Source organism: Tympanuchus pallidicinctus, unplaced genomic scaffold (genome assembly GCF_026119805.1).
Source record: "Tympanuchus pallidicinctus isolate F22 unplaced genomic scaffold, pur_lepc_1.0 scaffold28, whole genome shotgun sequence".
In the NCBI taxonomy this organism is placed as follows: domain Eukaryota; kingdom Metazoa; phylum Chordata; class Aves; order Galliformes; family Phasianidae; genus Tympanuchus; species Tympanuchus pallidicinctus.
The window spans coordinates 4,686,077-4,705,652 of NW_026294745.1; the positions used below are offsets into that span (position 1 = coordinate 4,686,077).

The 19,576-nt window shown below is 43.7% G+C and overlaps 1 protein-coding gene across 4 annotated transcripts in view; it reads left to right on the forward strand.

Moving 5' to 3' along the window:
* Positions 1 to 19,576, forward strand: part of ULK1 (unc-51 like autophagy activating kinase 1) — a 90,705-nt gene that overhangs the window by 41,678 nt on the left and 29,451 nt on the right. For all 4 annotated transcript variants that reach the window (XM_052690837.1, XM_052690840.1, XM_052690838.1 and 1 more), the window contains 4 exons: positions 742 to 843; positions 7,798 to 7,856; positions 11,669 to 11,751; positions 16,168 to 16,218. In XM_052690837.1, the coding sequence (XP_052546797.1) occupies positions 742 to 843; positions 7,798 to 7,856; positions 11,669 to 11,751; positions 16,168 to 16,218 (295 nt within the window). The remainder of the gene's footprint in view (positions 1 to 741; positions 844 to 7,797; positions 7,857 to 11,668; positions 11,752 to 16,167; positions 16,219 to 19,576) is intronic.

Consider the following 19,576-nt stretch of genomic DNA (forward strand, 5'->3'; position numbering starts at 1 on the left):
CATCCCTTGTTGACAGGAGCTTGTCTGTCCCTAACTTTCTCACTGCCACTTTTTTTCTGTTACGTGTGGCCTTTGCTCCTAACGTTGCTAGAAAATTGATCCTGTTCCATGCTGGCAATGCTACGATGAAATCTGTTGTTACAAATGTGTGGGATTAGCAAGCCTGTCCTTCTGCCCCTCTTGCATTGCTGCTCCCCGTGCATGCTGTGTGCTGAACCTACAGCTTCTGGAACCGTGTCCAGCTTCTGGAGCAGGCCTGGGAGAGAGCAGCCAAGGACACAGTGTGGGGTTGGAAAGCAGACTCTGAGGCACAGTGGGGCTTACGCTGCTGGACTGCAGCACACAGATTTGGCTTTGAAACCAAACTGTGGCCTTGGCAGCAAGCTCTGGAGCATAATTAATATGCTGCCATCTTGGACTAAATAAGGAAAGTACAAGTGATGCTGATCAGGATAGAAGTTAAAGTCTACCTGTGCAATGTGAGCCTTTGCTTTTCTCAGTCACTTACCTGCTGTTTGCTTTGCTTCAAAATATCTGTGTGGTTTCAAAGAAATTTCTGAGTGCAGTTGGTTCAGCAGAAAATGGTATGCTTGGGGTGGGACAGAACTGTGTTTTTCCAAAAGAGGTGTAACAGCATAAGGGTTTTTAAAGCATACTGGTGACTTCTTCTCCTTTTCTTGCACCTGCCAAAAATATCTGCATCCTTTGTAAAAGACAAATTTGTGTTCTCTTCCTAAAAAGGCACCAGAAGTCATTATGTCTCAACACTACGATGCCAAAGCTGACCTCTGGAGTATTGGAACCATCATTTATCAGTGTCTGACAGGAAAGGCTCCTTTTCAGGTGAGTTGCTTAGATCTAAGGTTTCTGGATTTTTTTTTTTTTTTTTTTCTCCAAATTCACTATTAGTATTTTCTAAATCCACTTCCTCTGAAGTATCTGTAGTCTATATTGTCACGTGGAACCAGCTTTGTCCTTGTCTGTCAGTCCAGCATACTGGCAATGTGGTATTTTATATATATTAATGCTGGAGATGATACCAGAAAATGAGACCCCTTTGTTTTTCTGAGCTGTATGTCAATGAGATGTGTTTCATGGTTATAAATCCTTGAGCAAGGTTGTCTCCTTAGGAAAGTTATCATGGACCAGCTAAAGCAGTGGTATTTCCAAGCACACACTTGCTTTATTTTTTCCTTAAATAAAGTTTGTATTTATGATGCTATGCTCAATGTATACCCAACAGAATTACAAGCACCAATTATGAAAGGACAATTGCAAGTTAATATTAAGGATGATTTGGTGGTAATATGTAGCAGCTGAAGTAACTTTTGTTTTTAGAGCAGCTAATTAGGTTCTTAGCTCAAGTGTCTTCTGTTATCTCACAGTAATCCTTTCCAACCTGAAATGTTTAGGTTGATCAAGTCCAAACCCCTTCAAACACAGTGCAGTCTGGTAAAACTCCACCCTGTAATTTATGCCACAAGTGCTGGCTGAGTTAGAAAACATCAGTTTTGAAAAACATCCTCTGATTTTTAAATTCCCAATTGATGGAGAACTTACTTCAATCTTACACAAGTTCAGGATTACTTCACATACCTTTAATCTCATATATAGCTGGAGTTAATCTAAACTGTGTGTTTGTCTTGTTCCCAGTCATTAGTGTGACGGAGTACATTGCATGTTACTTAGTTTTTCTTCCATGCCCAATGAGATCTGCACACTCTTCCTTACAACCACTTAAAGCACTGTGCTTGTCAGGTGTTTTCCTTGCTGGCTTATAGCATAGCAGAGAGATGCTCAGGTTGTTGATGCTTCTTTACTTATTCGATGTTTCAGTTCTGCAGAGCTCATCTGTCTAATCCATGGAAAAACAGGAAACCACAGATTTGCATACTGATGTCAGTTCCAGTTCATGGCAGTGCTTTGGCTTCAGATCAGTTAGGACAAATGTGATCTGTGGCCTTTTTTCCCCCTCATGTTCTGACTTCTCTTCATCCTGTTTTGTTGTTTTGGTTTTTTTTTTCCCCCAAAGGTGAGGAGGAGTGGAATCTATGCTCATGCAGTAGGCCAAACTTTATGTGCTACAGGATTTTCTGAGCTATAGCTCCACACCTCTTGACAATTTCATATGAGACCTTGAATGTTTATATAGTTGTATCACCAGGAGGGGAAAAGTGAATTCACTGTCTGTTGTAGGCAACAGTGTACAAATACAGAAATAAACTGATGGTATGTTTTGATTTTTATCTCAGAGCAAAGAACTTTTTCCCCCCTCAGAGTAATTTTTTCCCTGTTGCTATGTGCCTCTTCCATTCCAGTGTCTTACATTCTACCCACCAGCTTAGTCTCTATTTAGCACAAGGCTTCATTTCCTGTGCATGTTTCCTTTTTATAAACATCCCTACTAAGTAGATGGAAACTCCTGAATGGCTCCCATTTGCTGGCTGCATCCACTCGTTGTTGCTGTTGGTGTCTTTGAGTGGAGAAAATGACTGTTGGGATGAAAGAAAATATTTGTGCATTAAGGAGAAAAAAAAAGGGGGGGGGCATAGAGAAAGCAAACTTTGACCCTGTGTGCACTGGGGAGCCTTGCACCAATTAAGTCTTGTCTCTTGGAGCCTTTCAGTCTCTGAAGGCCTGTGATGTTGTGCTCCTTCAGGTGGTGTTAGCTTGCACCTGTGTGACTTCCACAGGTGTTTTTTCACTTAAGTTTTTCCACTGAAAGTATCTCATACAACCTTGGGGCATCTGATTTCTTTGAAAAGAGTAAGGTAGCCTTTGTTATTTGTCATTGAAGCACGTCACAGAAATGTTCTTCTGAAAATGTTTGCTCTTAGAGTGAAGGTTTCTCACAGAAAATAAAATTAAATACCAGTCAGCTTCATTCAGCTCTCCAGCCAAGGTTTTAGATGGGAAGATGGGCAATGGACTGCTGTTATTCTGACCATGAGTCCTCAGGCTCACACAGAGGTGAGGCAGTCCTGCAATGCCTGCGTCCCTTTGAGCCATGGCACTCTCTGGCTTTGCACTGGGCAATGAAGGGGTACTTCAGTCCCTGCTCATTGCTTTGCTCAGTGTTTGCCTGACCCAATGACTTCTTTCTCTCCCTTATGCATTTGGCATCTGTTGGGCTGGGGGGGTCATTTATTTCTCTGTTTTGATTTACTTTTTTCCCCATGCCCTTTTCTTTTTTTGGGGTCTGTGTTTTGAAACAAAATGCTAGCCTCATTTGTTACTGCAGTAGCAGCTGTGGATTTGTTTGATTAGGGAGAAAGAAAATCTCAGCCCAGATGGTTCTCTATGTACCCTCTATTTGTTTTGACTGTGTCACAAACTGCCTTCTCTAGGCTGCAAGTTTCAGGTGAATGGAGCCTGGCCAGGGCAGATGTAGGAAATCTAGTTAAAGGTTAACAAGTTTTATTTCTTTGTTGGCATGACTGTTTTGTAAGAATTTGCTGATAGGCAGGCTGTTGTTTGCAGGCTTTTAAGAGGAGAGGCAAGGATGGTTGATAAAGTGGTGGACCTGTGGCCAGAGTTATTGAAGAGACCCCAAAGCTGGTGCTTTGATGGGGGGGGCACATCTAGAAATGGATGGAGAGATAATAGGCTTGCTTTGCATGGTGCCACCAGCAAACCTGGTTGTGCAGGGCAGCCAGCAACTGGATTTCTCATGGTAACCTCTTGAGGTTAAATCCTCACAATGCATTCCCTTCCAGACTGTCCAGGACAGCAACTCACCTCTGGTAGCTGAGATTCCCATGGGAATTAAATGTGCTGCATTTGGGCTCTCTAGCTTTTTATGAGCCAATTGGAGAACTTCATGGGTATGCAAACCCAAAGGACTCTGGTGTTATCTGTAGCAAGGAGTTAGTGTCTAAAAATAAACGAGCTTTGGGGGACTGGGTTAGATGGAGAAAAGTCCAAACATGTATGGAAAGACTGAGGCAGCTGTCAGTCTAGAAAGTGCTTGTAAATCTAGACAGAGATGTGTGTATGAGAGTGTGTGTCTGTGGATGTGATTTATAGTTGTCTCAGAGTTTTAATTTTAACTGCAGCGGGGTCACTCAAGGCAACTTCCCAAAGCCATTCCTGCTCCTTCCCTGCATGCAGACAAGAAAGAAGCTGCAGATGCTCAGTGTGAACAGTTGGTAGGATGGCCTGTGAAGCTGTCATAAGGAGCTTTTTGTATTAAACATGCCCATAAACAAAACAGCGAGTCTGCCACAGTGATGGGATTAATAGGATTCATAATCCCTATAAACAGATTTGCTGAGCACTGTATTCATGTGGAATTGTTAATTTGCCTTGCCTAATAAGTGGTCTGCACTTGCATCTCTTCATTCCTGTCACAGGACAGGAGTTGAACAGTGCATTTCCAGGTCTTGCTGCCATCCTGAGAAATGCCGTGAGAGTGTAGCAGCTTTCTCTTGTGCTTAGAGATGAAAAGATTGGGCTATCAGGTTCTGCTAAGGACCAGGAGACCTGGTTGTCTGCTGCTGGAGCTCTTGCACAAATCTCCTCACTGCTGTATGGCTGCAGTGTGCTATTGATGCATGAAGAGAGCCGAGGAGCAGGGAAGGGAGAGAGAGAGTGTGCACAAGTTGCTGGTCTGGCAGCTCTGAAAGAGTTAATTTTGTGCGTGTGTTCTTATCCCAGCTAGCTGGTAGATGAAAAATTAATTTCTAAGCCTGACGTACCAAGTCTGCTGCTTTGTTTCTGAGTCAATTCAATTGGCGTAAGTACTAGGATTATATATCACTTAAAACAACTGCTGTGTTGTAAAATGGGCCTTGAAGAAAACTGGGGGAGGAGGACTTCATTCCCAGAATTTGAACTTCTGGTTTATTGCCAGGCGGGCTGCTCTTCTGTTCCCAGAGCTCCTCTCTGTGTCTGTAGGCAGACGTATTCCTCACTGAGGTTAAAAAGTGGTGGTAGGCTGCTGTACCAAAACTTGGCACAGTGATAAACTTGTTGCTGTGGTCAGTGAGCCACAGGCTTTTTGCCTTGTATTTGTTCTCATGGGAGCTGAGAGAAAAGCCTCCATGGGCAGCTAAGGAAAAAGGATATAGCTATCTATATAACTTTTTTTTTCCTGCTGCTTGTGCTTTCAGGATCCCCTGGATGCTTGCCACTTAACTGGAGCAGATACCATTACGTATGCTATGAAATGTTGACTAGACAGTGCTGTTCACTGAGGGTGTGAATGTCTCTGGTCCTTTTCTGACTGAGCTCTGTGCTTTTGCATCCAGCTTCCCCCCAAGCACAACAAATCCAGTGCTGAGTGCTTCTGAAAGCACCACCGCTTGTTGGGTGCAATTTATTTGCAGGCAGCCAGCACCAAGTGGGATTTGGCAGGGTTCTGCTGAATGCCTGTGTTGGCTAAACATATTTCCACTGCTGCTCAGTACAAAGGAGCAGAGTGGCAAGACTGAATTTGTCTGACTGTCTTATATATATAGAAAGGACAGACAAAACCAGACCAGTGCAGCTGCTCCAGAGAAACGTGAGAGGAGGAGCAAGGGCAGGAGTTGGCCTGCTGCTGTGTCTCCTGTGTGTGGGGAAAACAAAGCTGAATTACCCATTGTGTACCATTCTGTACCCATACCTGGTTTCTGACAGATGGGTGCTGTTCTACAGGTAGCAGCTGGCTCTGTGTACCTTGAATGGTCCAGTTGTTAGGTGCATACAAGGATTTCCTAATGTTCTGGTTAGATAGGGTGTATCTCTATAGATTAGTATCTCTCTAGATAAGTCCTTAATGCCTAGAACTGTCACTTCAATTCCTTCCTCTAGCATCTTGTGTGAAGAGGGGTTCTTTATTGAGGATGTTGTTTCTAAGCACTGGCGTGGTGGAAACCTCCTCTATTGAGAGGAGGTTTCTTAATGGTTTTGTGTATGTGCTGTTTTTAATATACCCCATCTTCATTGCCAGGAAAATTTCTGACAAAACAGTGTTTGAAATAGATCAGAGCTTCATTGTATTTGTGAAACAATTGAGTTGTTGCAACAGGAAACTAACAGAGAAAACAGCCAAGGCTTGTGCCTCTCTCATGTGAGCAGACTCTTGGCTTCCCTGCAGCAGAGCAGAGCTCTGTTCCTTCTTGTTCATTGTCTGTCAGGCGTATTTTTCATTCTGCAGAGTGCTGTGGCTGAGCCATTTGGTGCAGTGTGTACACTTGCCTCTTTGAAGTTTGCCAAATATTAGGAATCTAATTAAAGTGCAAGATCTGCAAGGGGTGAGGTGTAAAATGGAGTTTTACCAAATCAAATTGAATGGCGGTGACTGGAAATGCTGACAGAGATCGGCATCTGCATAACAGCATGCTTTGCCAAACTCAATTCATTTAAATGGTTTCCCAAGAATGTATTTTGCACCTCCTGTTTGAGTCCCTGCTGTGTCTGTGAACGATGGAGGATAGATTATTACAGAAGGAACTAGGAAGGCTTGATTTCCTTCTCTTAGGAATCCAGTAGCTCTGTTTGTGCAAGGATCTGGGTGGGTGAGTGTGTAAACAGCAACGCCTGTTTTGGTCCAGTTGGCAGAAAAGTTAGTAGGTTTGGTTTGCTAACACTAAGCAAGAAGTGTTGCTCTAATCAGTGTTACAGCAGTCTGTTGGTATTAGCAGCTCCCTCTGGTTTCTTTCAGAGTTTTGTACTGTGCTTTCTCAGTAGTTCTTAACTTCATGTTCATCTTCAGCCAGAGGGAACAGGTGATGTTGAAACAGCATCTTGTGGCTGCTTTTCCAGCCGTGCTGTGTTAGTGGCATTGTGATGGCCATCTGTGGGTTCACTTGTCTGATTTGCCATTTTAAGCATCTTAATTGACCTTAGATGCTTCCAATTTTGAAATGGCAGTAGGTGGAAGGCTTGAGGGTTTTTGGAGCACACAACGCCACGAGAGCTGCCTGATGCCTCCTGGTTCATGCTTTCCTAAACATTGTGCTGTACCAGTAATTGCTCGCACGCGAATCTTTCTAATCTTCCTTCCCTGTTTGTATATTTACCTTGTCTGTGTCATCCCAGCCTACTCTCTCTTTAATACGGAGACTTTGCTTAAGCAGAAAAGCTGAAGACACTGGGGTTAGCTTCCTAGCCTGTATTTATTCATTGTGTAAAACAAACGGAGGAATGACGTTAGGAGATCTTTGTCTGCGTTTCTGTACTGGAAATGTTATTTTTAACCTCAGTTGTGCCAAGCCTTTTTTTTTTTTTTTAATCTCCTCTCTCAGAATTTGGGAGCTTGTCCACATCTCCAGTAATTATTACATTAATGCACACGTAGGACCTGTAACTCGAGACCTTCTAGCTTCCTGGATTTAAAGTAGAAAACTGATTCTGCTGCTGTTTCCTTATGTTCCTGATTTCTTCAGGTTCCTTGTCCATCAACAGACTCTGCCCCTTTTCTAAATACCCTGCAGCAGTAATCCATGTTGGCAGCAGGAGCTGCCATTTGTCATCTGGGACTCCTCACGTTCAGTTATTTAGCTTCCTAAGTGAGACTATTAGCTCAGCTCTGAGCTGAGCGCTGGAGCCCACTGAAATGAAGCTCAGCCCTCAGAAAGGGGGAGCAGGGCAGAACCAGATCAGGGACAGAAAGGCAGGAGGCTGAAATGCTGTATTTTCACTCTGGTTCAGAGCTCTGGCTTTTCAGACTAAAGCAAGCTGCGGCTTCTGATTGTGTCTGTGAGGGTTTGAAAAGTGCCTCTCTGCTCTTCAGAGTAACTGTGAAATAGAAATGCTGATCCTCTTCCTTTATTGTAAGCTGTTTCACATACTGGTTTTATTTTTCCTCTACAGGCCAGTAGCCCCCAGGATCTTCGTCTCTTCTATGAGAAAAACAAGATGCTGATGCCGAAGTAAGCATTTCCCAGTGTTGCTGTCTGTATGCACTTGTTTACTCTGTCTTTACACCTATCCCTGTGTGCTCCCAGCTTGTCACTTGAGAGATGACTGAAAAATATTTGGCAGCTTGCCTTGCCCCATTCTTTAAACCAATGGTGATATGGCCCGTGAGAAAGAACACTGCATTTCCATAATTGGTGTTCTCTCTTTCTATAGATAATGCTACCCTCCTTTATCGCAAAAAAATATATATAAAAATCAGGATTTTAATGATGTCAGGAACCAGGCAATGGTCCTTTCTGGTGTATGGCTTCCCTGAGGCTAAGAACAGCCTTTTATTAAGAATAAAATAAAAATCATGGCAATTCTTGAATCATGTAAGCGGCCGAACTGCAGTGTCTCTCCTGTAACCTGCTGTACCTGGCTGTGTAGATCACATTGCTGTTTCTCACGTATCAGGACAGCAACTGCTTGTGTCCATCCTGCTAATAGAGGAAATATTATAACCTCTGTGGTAATGGACACTGCTGCAGTCTCCATTGGTCATACAGGGAAGATAGCTCTTTTCATCCCAGGGGTGTATGTTACCTAGTGATGTGCTAGCACATCAGTGCTCTGATTTGTCAGTATATTTTGATTTTGTTGCTGTGGTCTGTACTTTTGATCTACATTCTTAAAGCCAAGCATCATGCACGCTTTGGAAATCTCAGCCTAGTAGAGGAAAAGGACTGAAGTTCCAGATTACATATCCAAATATTGGGAGGCATTTTTGCCCAGAAAGTTAGCTTCTGTTTGGCAGAGCTGCTAATGCAGCCACATGTGCAGGAAGTTCCTTGAGTTGCTTTGTATGGATTTTTCCTTATCAGTTCAGACAGGTCCAAGTGATGGGGGAAAAAGCTGTAAAGAAGCCAGAGTGATTAGCAGTGGCTTCTGCTAAGCATTTAGTTCTCCTGTAAGTACTTCATATTTTGATCTGTGGCAAAGAGGCAAATTTTGATCAGGACTAAAGTTGGTCTGTATTCTTTTAGATTGAATCTGAGTGTGTGATCGAGTGAAACAATTCAGAGCAAAACCACTGACACATAGTTGGAGCCACATAGTCTGTGTAAACAGAAAGCAGACCTTCTGTTTCCCATACACAGTGTAAAACGTGGCTGCTCACCTTTGAGGTAGTGACTCAAAAAAATCACTGCAATTAATAAGCTCCCTGCCTCTGATCACACTGCGCTGCTGCATGGCTAATGTGTGCTATAGGAGACAGCCATGGGGAGAAACAAAACCCTTCTGTAAGAGGACTGCATGTCTGTTCTTATAGGGATTGGTCCTTTTTTTTTTTTGTTGTGAGTTTCCTATGGACACTCTGTGTTTACTATATTTTCACTCGACTCTACTTTTGAACTCTCAAATTTCACAGTATTTAAATCCAAACCCATTATTTTTTTTTCCCACTGTAGAAGTTGGATCCAAAGTGGCCTTTGTTAATGCTTTCTGAAGTTTGTAAGTTTTAACATGAGCTGCAATCAGTGCTATTTCCTGAGCAAACACGAATGAACTGCCCCCACCAGCCCTGCCAGTACAGGATGGGACATGAAACAACTCAGGACTTCATTCTCAGATAGCAGCAGTGCCAGTGTTTGGTTTTGTTCTCCTTAGGGCTAGGCATGCTGGCAGCCACCTCCCCAGCATCACCATGGAAGATGGTGTGTTTTGGCTTGGGAATGGGGTGGGGAAGAACAGCTGATTAAATCCTCACCAGCAGCCTCTACCTCCCAAGCCGATGCTGTTGCTGACAGGTGAAATGCCATTCTGAGGTGGGGAGCCCGTGGCAGTAGGAACAAGCCCAAAGGCCTCACAATTTTAATAGCACTGATCTAAATAATTAACATTCATTGCCCTGATTTGCATGGCAAAGTATATCTAGATCACGGAAGGAAAGTGGCAGTTTTGTTGCTTAGGTTTCTAAGCTTGATGTTTTAGAGGTGAGAGATGGAGGAGGCAAACAGACTATAAATCTGCCATCTCGTCAGTCTGTTCTAGCATCTGAGGTCTACTACTTGACCTGCCTGTTCCTTGGCTTTAAAATCATACAAAAGCTAAAGTCATTGCTGGGAAACAGGCTCATTTTGGATGAGTGCTTTGTGTTTTGAATAAATAAATGATGATGATAACACTGGAGGACTGCAGATCTCCGACACTAATGTATTTTTCAGGAGACTGATAGCTGTGGTATCCTGGGTATCCTGAGAAGTAGACTCGGTGTGCTTCTAAGGCATGTGCTTTTTGACAAGGGGTTGTTTTTCTTGGCTCAAACTGACTGTTAGTTTATCTGCATCGCACCCAGAGTCCTTGTGGTCTCCTCTGTCAGGCTGGGAAGAGCGCACAGCTGTTCCAGTGTCAGGGGTGGAAAAGCGTCTCCTCCAATACAAACAAGGGTGGTGTATGTTTAGGATGATTCTCTGTTCTAGGAATCACTGGATTCAAATTCCTACACAGATGAAGCCTAGGACTTCACAGAAAAATAACCAGATAGTTATGAAGCCTATAAATACACACCTTGCCCAACATCTCTGGTTTCACTTCAGACCGAATGGAATTCTGGTAGAGCCAACTAGCACTCCTTCTCTCTTCCATTTGACCCATCTTCTTTTCCACCCTGTCTGTGGAAGCCGTGTGGGAACAGTTGCTTCTCCCAGCGTCCGTCAGCCTTGGCTGCAGGCTGGCAAGTGATGCCAGCCCAGCAAAGTGCAGCGCTGCCCGAGTGAATCACGTGCTGTGCTACTGAGCAGGCTCGGGCTCCACGCAGTTCAAATTACTGTGCTGAGCACTCGTGCCATTACCTCGGCTGACCCTTGTGTGGGGATTGGGAAAAGCCTGGCAGGCCGTGGGGCCATGCTGGGCACAGCAGTGATAAACACAGTTAATGCTGAGAGGAGTTGGAGCCGCCTAGGCTTAATTTGGAGAACTCTGCTCTGGCTGCACGCAGGGCCTGCTGCTACAGGCCCTAACGGTGCTGTTGGTTACAGAGGAAAGTAACAGATCTAAATCCACTTATGCAAGAGCTGAACTCTGCTTTCCCTTCCTTAATCCATTCATTTATTCCCTGCTTCTCACAGTACATTGGAGTTGCAAAGATCTGCCCTGGCCTCTCTCCTATCTACCGATGGGACTGGGGTGAGAATGGTGATTTATTGGCTCTCTTGTGTTGCAGTGACCATTGAAAGGAGTACTTTCTTCCTGGTCATACTGGAAGGTGGGGAAATAGCTGTGCTAATTTTAGCTTGCTTTGGGTGCCAGATCTTAATGGCCTTTGGTTAATAAATGTTGTTTGTATATCAGGGAAGCAAATAGACAAAGGTCACTTGCCAGCTGTGTTTAAAAAGAAATGCCTTAATAAAATGGTAGTAATTGGTGATACATATTCACAACCAGATTCTTAATTGGAAACTTCCCCTCATGAACTGCTTCATTTTAATGACTTCTTTGTTCCCACTAGAGCAAGCAGAAGAGATTTTATTCAGTGTGAAATACTGCCTATTGACTGGATTGAGCTGAGAGCTGGAGGGATGGTATTGGCACTGCAGCCGAAGGGGGAATTGCAGGTGCTCGTGGGAGAGGCCACTACAGCTAGATTAGTTGTAGCCTTAGCAGTTACAATGGGGAGTAAAAGCCAAGCAGGGATGCAAATAGAGATGTTCCTGTTTAGCCTCTCTCCAGTGAGCCCAGCAGGGACAACGCAAGTTTGCATTTGCAGTTTGCCTTTCTGAATATGCAGAAGTAGCTTAAACAGACTGAGAGTCTCTTATTTTGCTTTTGTTTTCAATCCTAGCATCCCCAGGGAGACATCAAGCCACCTGAGGCAGCTACTGTTGGGCCTCCTGCAGCGCAATCATAAGGACCGCATGGACTTTGGTAAGAGGCCACTCCAGTTTGAGTTCTGCTGCCAGTCTGTGCCTTGCTCTGCCATTTCCTGCACAAACCTGTGTAGTTTTGGAGAAGCAACTAGACTGGTGGTACCTGTGTTTATCTGCCTGGGAGACTCAATGATCTTGATTTAATTAAGTTATTTATGTGCTGGAAAGGTCCATATGGATTCCAGCAAAGTTTTGCGAACCCAGAGATTTGGCAGACTTCATCAAATGCTTTCTAATATATGTTCCCTCTCCTGGCTTCTGCTTTTGAAGTTTCTTTTCTGTTCAGTGTGCTATCAGGTGAAATGTGCAACTTGTGCATCCCAGTTCTTAACTGTCATAGTGTCTTCCAAAAGCTGCAAGCTATATCAATTTAATGGTCAGTTCAGGTAATAACCCCCTTCTTCATGGGTCTGTTGTGATAATCCCTTTTTTTTTATTGTTATTTTTTTTTAAATACCCTCTAGGCTGAGAACAAATATTAGGTGCCAGGAAGTTCTGGTTGTAGTAGCTTCTTCCAGATGTGCCCAGGTGAGCTGAAAGACCTGCAGCCTTTTCTGAAAGTCATGATCTTGAGAAAAGCAGGCAATGTAGAATTTTTTTCTCAAGTCCCTTAAAGGACCAGTTCACCTTAAGGCAGCTATGGTCTTTTCTCCTTCTCCCTTCCCTTTGGGTAAAGATAGCACAGCCCCTTCTCAGGTGAAAATCAGGACAAGAATAGTTTCTCTCACCAAAGTCCTGATAGCATGTGGTGCTCTGAAGGCAGAGGAGAACAGCAGTGAGCAGCTTGCCTCTCACTGGTCTGTGCTGCTGGTGGAATGGTAAGTTTTGCTTGCCCAGCATCTATTTGAGTGGTGCTTAGCACTGGGCAAGCCTATTTAACTGTTGGTTTTCCCTGCTGCTGGGGTCTCAGAGCCCACAGGTCTGTGTGAAATATCAGTTGAGCAGTATCACAACACAGTTAAAGAATCACTTGAGTCAGGAGGGACTCTTAAAGGGCATCCAATCCATCTCCCCTACAGTGAAAAGGAATATCTACAGCTAGATCAGGTTGTCACACAACTGGCTGTTCTTTTGCAAAAATAAATTGAATAAGGGTAAGATCATGTAGTCAGAATATTACTTTAGAGTCCAACTTGGAATAAAAGGGTTTGTTACTTGTCTTTTAAGGGTTGGTTTTCTGTTATTTTTTGTGCTTATCAGCTCAGGTGGATTGTTTCCTTTGGGGCAGCATGTGCTAGTTGATGATGCAGCCTTTGTTATTCCTTTGGATTAGAGATAACGGGAGTGCCTTTCTGGGGACACTGTCATCTGGGTAAAGCAAGCATATGGATTGACAAGTCTGATTGTAATTATTGCATGGTGAATGTGAAGGACAAGTGTGTACAATGTTGCAGAAATAAGAAAACAAACCTTTTCCAAAGGGAATTATTGAAAGTATTGACAGACTGACTTGAATATAAGTACTTCTCTCAGTAGCCCCTGCAGGTCTTCTATCTGGGTTGTGGATCTCTGCCTCTTTTGTCGTGCTGCTGTACATCTCAAAAGAAAACTACATTTGAGGTTCCCATTTCCCTGCTGTCAGAAATGGAGTCTGGTGAACCTTTTTAGCAGCCCTGTTAGCTGGCTTTGTACTTCTTCAGAATAGAGTGCATGAGTCATTGTCTCTCTAGCTCTTGAAAATTTAAGATAATATACTTTGATTTCACTCAGGACAACAGTTTCAGAACATCTTACTGGATTGAGATTCTCTCCCCTAATCACATAAAGGATCCTTTTCTCTATAGATTGGCGTGTCCTTGTAATATGTAATTATTTCTTGGGGAGAGTTTGTGAATGTATTGTTAAAGGAGCTTATGCTAGAGGTGTTCCTTGTGCGTTACAGAAGGATGCCAGACAGCCACTGAGATCTATTCATTTTGTATTACACTATCTCCCGTCAGTGAAGGGGAAAACATACCCCAGAGCAGTGATTTATTAAAGACCAATCTCTTCTTCCTCATCATCCAGTTGTGTTCTTTGTCTCGTCCCTTCTTCCTTCTTGTTTTCCTTTCTCTGCTGTCTTCTGCTGCTAGGTCTTCAGCTCCTTTATGTTCCTGGGGGCTTACAGTTTGAAGTACACTTGCTGAATGGACCTTTAGTCTTTTCCTGTCAGTGTCAGCTTGGGTAGTGCCTCTTGCCAGAACAGTAGCACTGCTTAGCTGAGAGCACTTCCCCGTGTCCAACTTCTGTCATGTCTTCAACTGCTGCCCGTGGCCAGCTGCACACAAAGTGTTAACGCCCTGCAGCTCAAGATCCTGTCTGAAGCAGATCTCCCTCACCTCTTCTTCCCTTAGATGGCTCTCCTGGTAGACAGGTGCTTTGGTTTGCTGCTGGCAAGCTAACTGAAGGCTCTGCTCACCTACACTATTTATAAAAAGTCTAATTTGGCTGATGGTCTGTACCTTTGTTAGCTGTCCCCTTTACCCTCCTGTGCTCTGATGGTTAGGATCTGTGTGTGGTGCTGAGCCAGGGCTGCTCTTATTTGGTCCCTTTGGCCCTCTGTGGTCCCTTAGAGATAGGAGCAGTGCTCTCCACAGAGCTCCCCCACATCTCAGCTGCTCCACACAGCTGCACTGCATGAGGTTGAAGCTCCTTTGACTTATTGTATGTTCTACCAGGAACTTGCAATCTCAAGATTATCTAGAGGAAGACAAGGAAGGTTTGAAACTGCAAGCTGCCTGCTTATGATTACAATTTCTTGTTAAATTTTGCTTTGCAAGCACAACTAACTAGCAACTAACAACTAACAAGCAGTTTGGAGGGGAAAACATGAAAGAAATATAGTCACTTCCACCCTCTAAGATGTTACTACATAACTGGTTGAATCAGCTGAGCTGAGGGTGCTGCCTCTGGAGGAGTGGGCTGAAGAAGCAGCATGAAAGTCAAGTGGACCAGCAGCTCCTGGTGAATAAGGATGTTTTCCATCCACAGCAAGTGTTATCTGAGATTCCAGTGTTCCCTGCCAGAGGATTCCATGACTTCTGTTGTGCTGAGCACCATACTAGTGGGCTCTGACTGCAGGATTCTGGCACTGCATTGGCAAGAATGGGCTGAAGGGAAAGGGATTATGTTAAACAAAACAAAAAGCCCCACAAAACTGAAACCAGTTTGTGCTTTCTGGAAAGCTGTCTGGCCAAAGAGGAGCTGTTTACAGAATTTGGGAATCTGCAAACCTCGGGTGATGCAACAGGAAATTCGTGCTGGGAAAACAAGTTGAACAGCTCACAGTTAGCCAAGTAATCAGTGTTGATCCATGACTGATACTTCTGAAAGGCTGAATTGCTTTGCATTGCTGGTCACGACAGAGGAAGAATCAGTACAGAAGTGCAGTGGATTGGAGATGAAGGAATCAGAAGCTACGTAAGACAGGAAAACATGTAGAGAGTCTCCAGCAGGCCAAGACAGAGACATTTCATGACCTGGATAATGAGAAAATTCTCCTGTAATGAGTGAAGATATACCAGCACAAGTGCCATAAGGAGTTCTGGGTTTGTAATTCTGTGGTGGCCTTTTGGAAAATGCACTTCTGCCTTGAATGCAGGATGAGGTCCCCTCTGTGTATTATGGAATATCACTCAATAGAAGTCATTTGTCTCTTTTGTGGGATTAGTGGCAGCACAATACAATAAATGTATATCTCCCTTGGATCCCTACAGTTATGGTGACTTTGTCATTCTGATCAACTAGGAATTATGGCTTTTAATGCTACTTGGCATCTTAGCATTTGCCTTTTCTTGCTGATAAGAGCTTTTAACACAGTCATGCCAACTATTGACACAGTTGTTTCTGACCCTCAGTAGCTGACTCAACTGCAATAGCCATTGAAAGATGGAATTATTCACAATTAATTTAGTGAATGCTTCTGGCAGCCCAGGCTTGTAGCTTGCAGCAGAACATTACCAGATTCTTTAATAGTCTGTGGGAAAGGAAAAGCCACTTGGACATGCTTGAGACTCACCACCGCTACCAAGCAAAGCTTTTTTTGTCCTTGCCTTTTTTCATTGGCCCACCTGGTTTCCCTCCTCACCCCTAGCTGATGTTGCAGAGATGCCTGGTAGCACACGAGCTGCTGTTTGTTTGTTGTTGTTGTTTGGCTTTGGTTTGTTGTTTTTTGTTTTTTTTTTTTTCCCATCCTTAAATAGTGATCCTTGGATCCAGACAACTTCATTTTCTGTGGAAAAAGTCCCACATCTTTACCTGTCTCATCTGTATTCTTTCCCAGTGCTGCCTGTAGTAGTCAGCTTCCATGATTAAGTGACTAGATTGCATGGAAAAATACTATAAAAATTACTGTCCCTTTTTATGCTTGAACTGCTTTGTAAACTTACGGTCTTTTCCTTTCGCTGACTCATTGCTCGTGTTGGTTTTTTTTCAGATGAGTTTTTTCATCACCCATTCTTGGATGCAAGTGCCTCAATGAAAAAATGTAAGTGTTGCATTTTCATTATAATGGTTTCCAAACCATGACATCTTCCTGTGCTGCTAGCTCAAAAGGAAAGAAAAAGGCTGCTTTATGTTTTCTTGTTGTTCAGGTGTGGATTCAGGGGGTCATTACTGTGTCATGTCCAGATTTTGCCATCAGAATGTATTCAGTGTTGCTGAAGTATCTTCAAAGGGAGAATGTGGGGGCTATTTAGAAACCTAATTCAGAAGTAAATGTATCTTTGAAATGCATTTATCTCTTCTTATGGAATGCTTGTCCAGTAGGGATATTTGCAGGTAAACAGGATTGTGTGTGAAGATCTTGTTTTCACCTATATGTGTAGGACAGCTCAGTACAGTGAATGGGCAGAAGGAAGCTGACCTTGTTGTCATTGCTTTCTAGTTGTGGTACCTTAGGTTGGCTTTGCTGAATTGTGGGTTGAAAATACAGTTTCAGTGCGTACCTCAAAATTCTCGCTAAATTTTAATTTAGAGGAGGATATGTTTTGGAGTTCTGTGAAAACTGGTTGAAAGAACAGCCGTTTTCTATTGAAAATTCTTTCCTCTTCTGAATCAAAATTTTTGAAGACTTTTAACCACGCGTACTGCGATTCAGAGGTTTATTTTTGGTGGAAAGTAATTCAGAATTGCTGCCAATGCATGGGTTATAATTCTTCTCTGGCCAAGTGACTTGGTTTGATGGAATTCTGTGTAGTCATCTACTTTCTTCTGGAAGGATATTCATGGGCTTTTGATCTCTTAAGTAATAGAGCCAAGATTTCCAGCAGTGGCTGCTTTGGGGTGCCCAACATGAGGGCTGGGAGTTTCAGTGGCAGTGTGCCCAGTGCTTTCTGAACACAGAGCCCCTTGAACAAGTATGCAGTGGATTCCTCCATATCTAAGTCTGCACTGATCTGCAGTCTCTTGCCTCCTCTTTCCTGGCCCAGAGCAGAATTTCTGAGTTATTTCTGATACAGATTTTTAACTGTGTATGTAGGTGACCATCCTGCGGGCAAGAAAAGACACTTCTGGTTTAGGGGAGCTTGCAAGCCAACAAGATGTGGTGTGAGTCCTGGGAAACAGGACTGCTCCACAGGCAGGAAAAGATTCTGCCTGTTTAGGACTGCTCCTAAGCCAGCTCAACCCTCAGCACCTGCTCCACCTCTGCTCTCTGGGAAAAAGCCTTCAAAGTCTGATCCCCAAATGGGTGGGGAAGGACTCCCACAGCTCTGCCTTGCATGCTCACCAACTCATCTCCTACCTCCAGCTGTTCCATTGCTTCACTGGCCAGGAGAATGGAAAACCCCCTGCAAACAGGGAAGGGTTCCCCTGGCTTGGCCTCAGTTTCCAACTTGTGCACCCTTGTGTGGAAACCAGAGGCACCATTACAAGCAGGGGATGGTAGCTCAGCCTTTGCTCCCAGCTGCACCAGAATTAATGGTGCATGGTCACAGCCCAGTAAAGAGGGCACCTGTGCAGGCAGGTAAGGACTATCATAACTCCCCCATCCCCAGGCATGCATCCACAGCCTGGAGTCCTCCCCAGGCAGGATACACTAATAGTGGTTTTGAAAAGATGAGGGGAGAAATACGTTCCCATCTTGGGAAGCCATTAAATTGTTGTGTACTGGGAGAAGATTGCTACTGGAGAAGAGCCTTCTTGTAGTCTACCACTGCTGGGTGGCAGTGGTGTATGGAGGCACCTGGGAAGTACAGTGAAGAGCCGGACTACTTCCACGTGGAGCCTTTGATTTGCCAGTTGGTGAGAGAAGAACCACTGCGTAAGCGAATGCCTGCATCATGGTGACCTTGTGAAGCTTACTCATGACTCATATCAGGATGCTGCTTAGCATGGTAGCAGGGTTCATATTTACACAGGTCCAGATGATGAAACAAGATCATGGTGGCTGAAGGGTTATCCTACTATGGCTTTCTGTGCAGAACTAAGCCAAGTCCAGAGCTGAGTGCAGAACTAAGCTTGTTGTGCTGCTTTATCTGTATGAATCACCGCAGCATGAATGCAGGAAGTATCAAAGAGAAGAAAGCTGGTTATATCTGAATCATGATGGTCATGCTCCCATTGAATGATGGAGTCCTCAGGCTTGGAGGAAGGACAGTATACCCTTACATCTGTTCTCCCAGGCAGCTGATAACTGTGCTACTGGTGACTTCAGTGGAAGTGGCACTAGCACACTGAGATTTGAGTGTGCAAGTTTCCCATAGGAAAGTTTGTTGTATCATCTGTTCAGGTCTACAGCCACTGGTCGTAGAAGTGGCCTTTGCCCCTGCAGGCAGGTCAGTGCTGACTGCAGAGCTGAAGACATCATCTAGCTTTCCAAGTGCTGCCGAGGGTCATCCAGATCTGGTTAAAACATAGTGATAAAAAAACAAAGAGCCGTGAGCTGTTTGTTCTGTTTGAATATATTATTGCTCCATCCTGGGAAATCAGATGAAAGATGCTTTTTTTTTTAAAAAAAAAAAAAGTTTAAACAGTGAAATTTTGGAATTCAGAATGACATTTAGGAGTTCCACAGTTTTCTTAAGTGGAGAATTTTGAAGTTGCCAAGAAGGTCCAGGCTTCCTCACTCACAAACATTTTCACACTTTTCAAGACGTTTCAGCAAAATCAACATTTCTGTCAGAAGTTTTTAAATTCAGCTGTTCTGACAAGCTCATCCTCTGCTCTCCAGTCATCTCACTCTGAAGCGAGGACATAAATCCTCTGACATCCAGACCACTGAGCTCTGATTGCCACTGGCTTTAGTCTGGAGACTGGATTCAGGGCCTTGGGTTTTCTTAACTGAAGCATCCACTTTTTCTCTGTTTATAATTAGTTTTATACTGTGGGTTTTGTACCTGTGACTAAGAGTGTACTGCAGAAGTGTACAATTTTGTTAATAAAGTCTTTACAATACCCCGTCTAGTCAGGATGTCGTCTTTCTGTAGCCAGGCTTCTGCTCCCTGTGTGGTATGGGGCAGTGTGTTACAGTAATAGGGCATAATTAGGTGCTTGTGCAAGTCTGCTCAGTAAACACACGGTAATTAGTGCCCACACAGATTGTTTTGGAGTTCTTTTGCTCCTGTCTTTAATGAATGCTAAGCTGGTACCTCCTTTACTGTGACTTCAGAGTATAAATCATGAGCAGTTACGGTTCATAGGCAAACACTGCAGTGCTGGTGGGGTGGTTCAGTGTCTGGGAGATGTGTCTGACTTAGTGACTTTTTGCATTTTTATCATCTTGATGTGCCTCATTGCCCAGGAAGATACTAGCAAAAAAATCACTTGGACTTGTACGAGAACAAAATGGTGGTGGTGCAATTTTTTTTAACTATAAAAAGCAGCTTGTTCTTCAGGCCAATTAA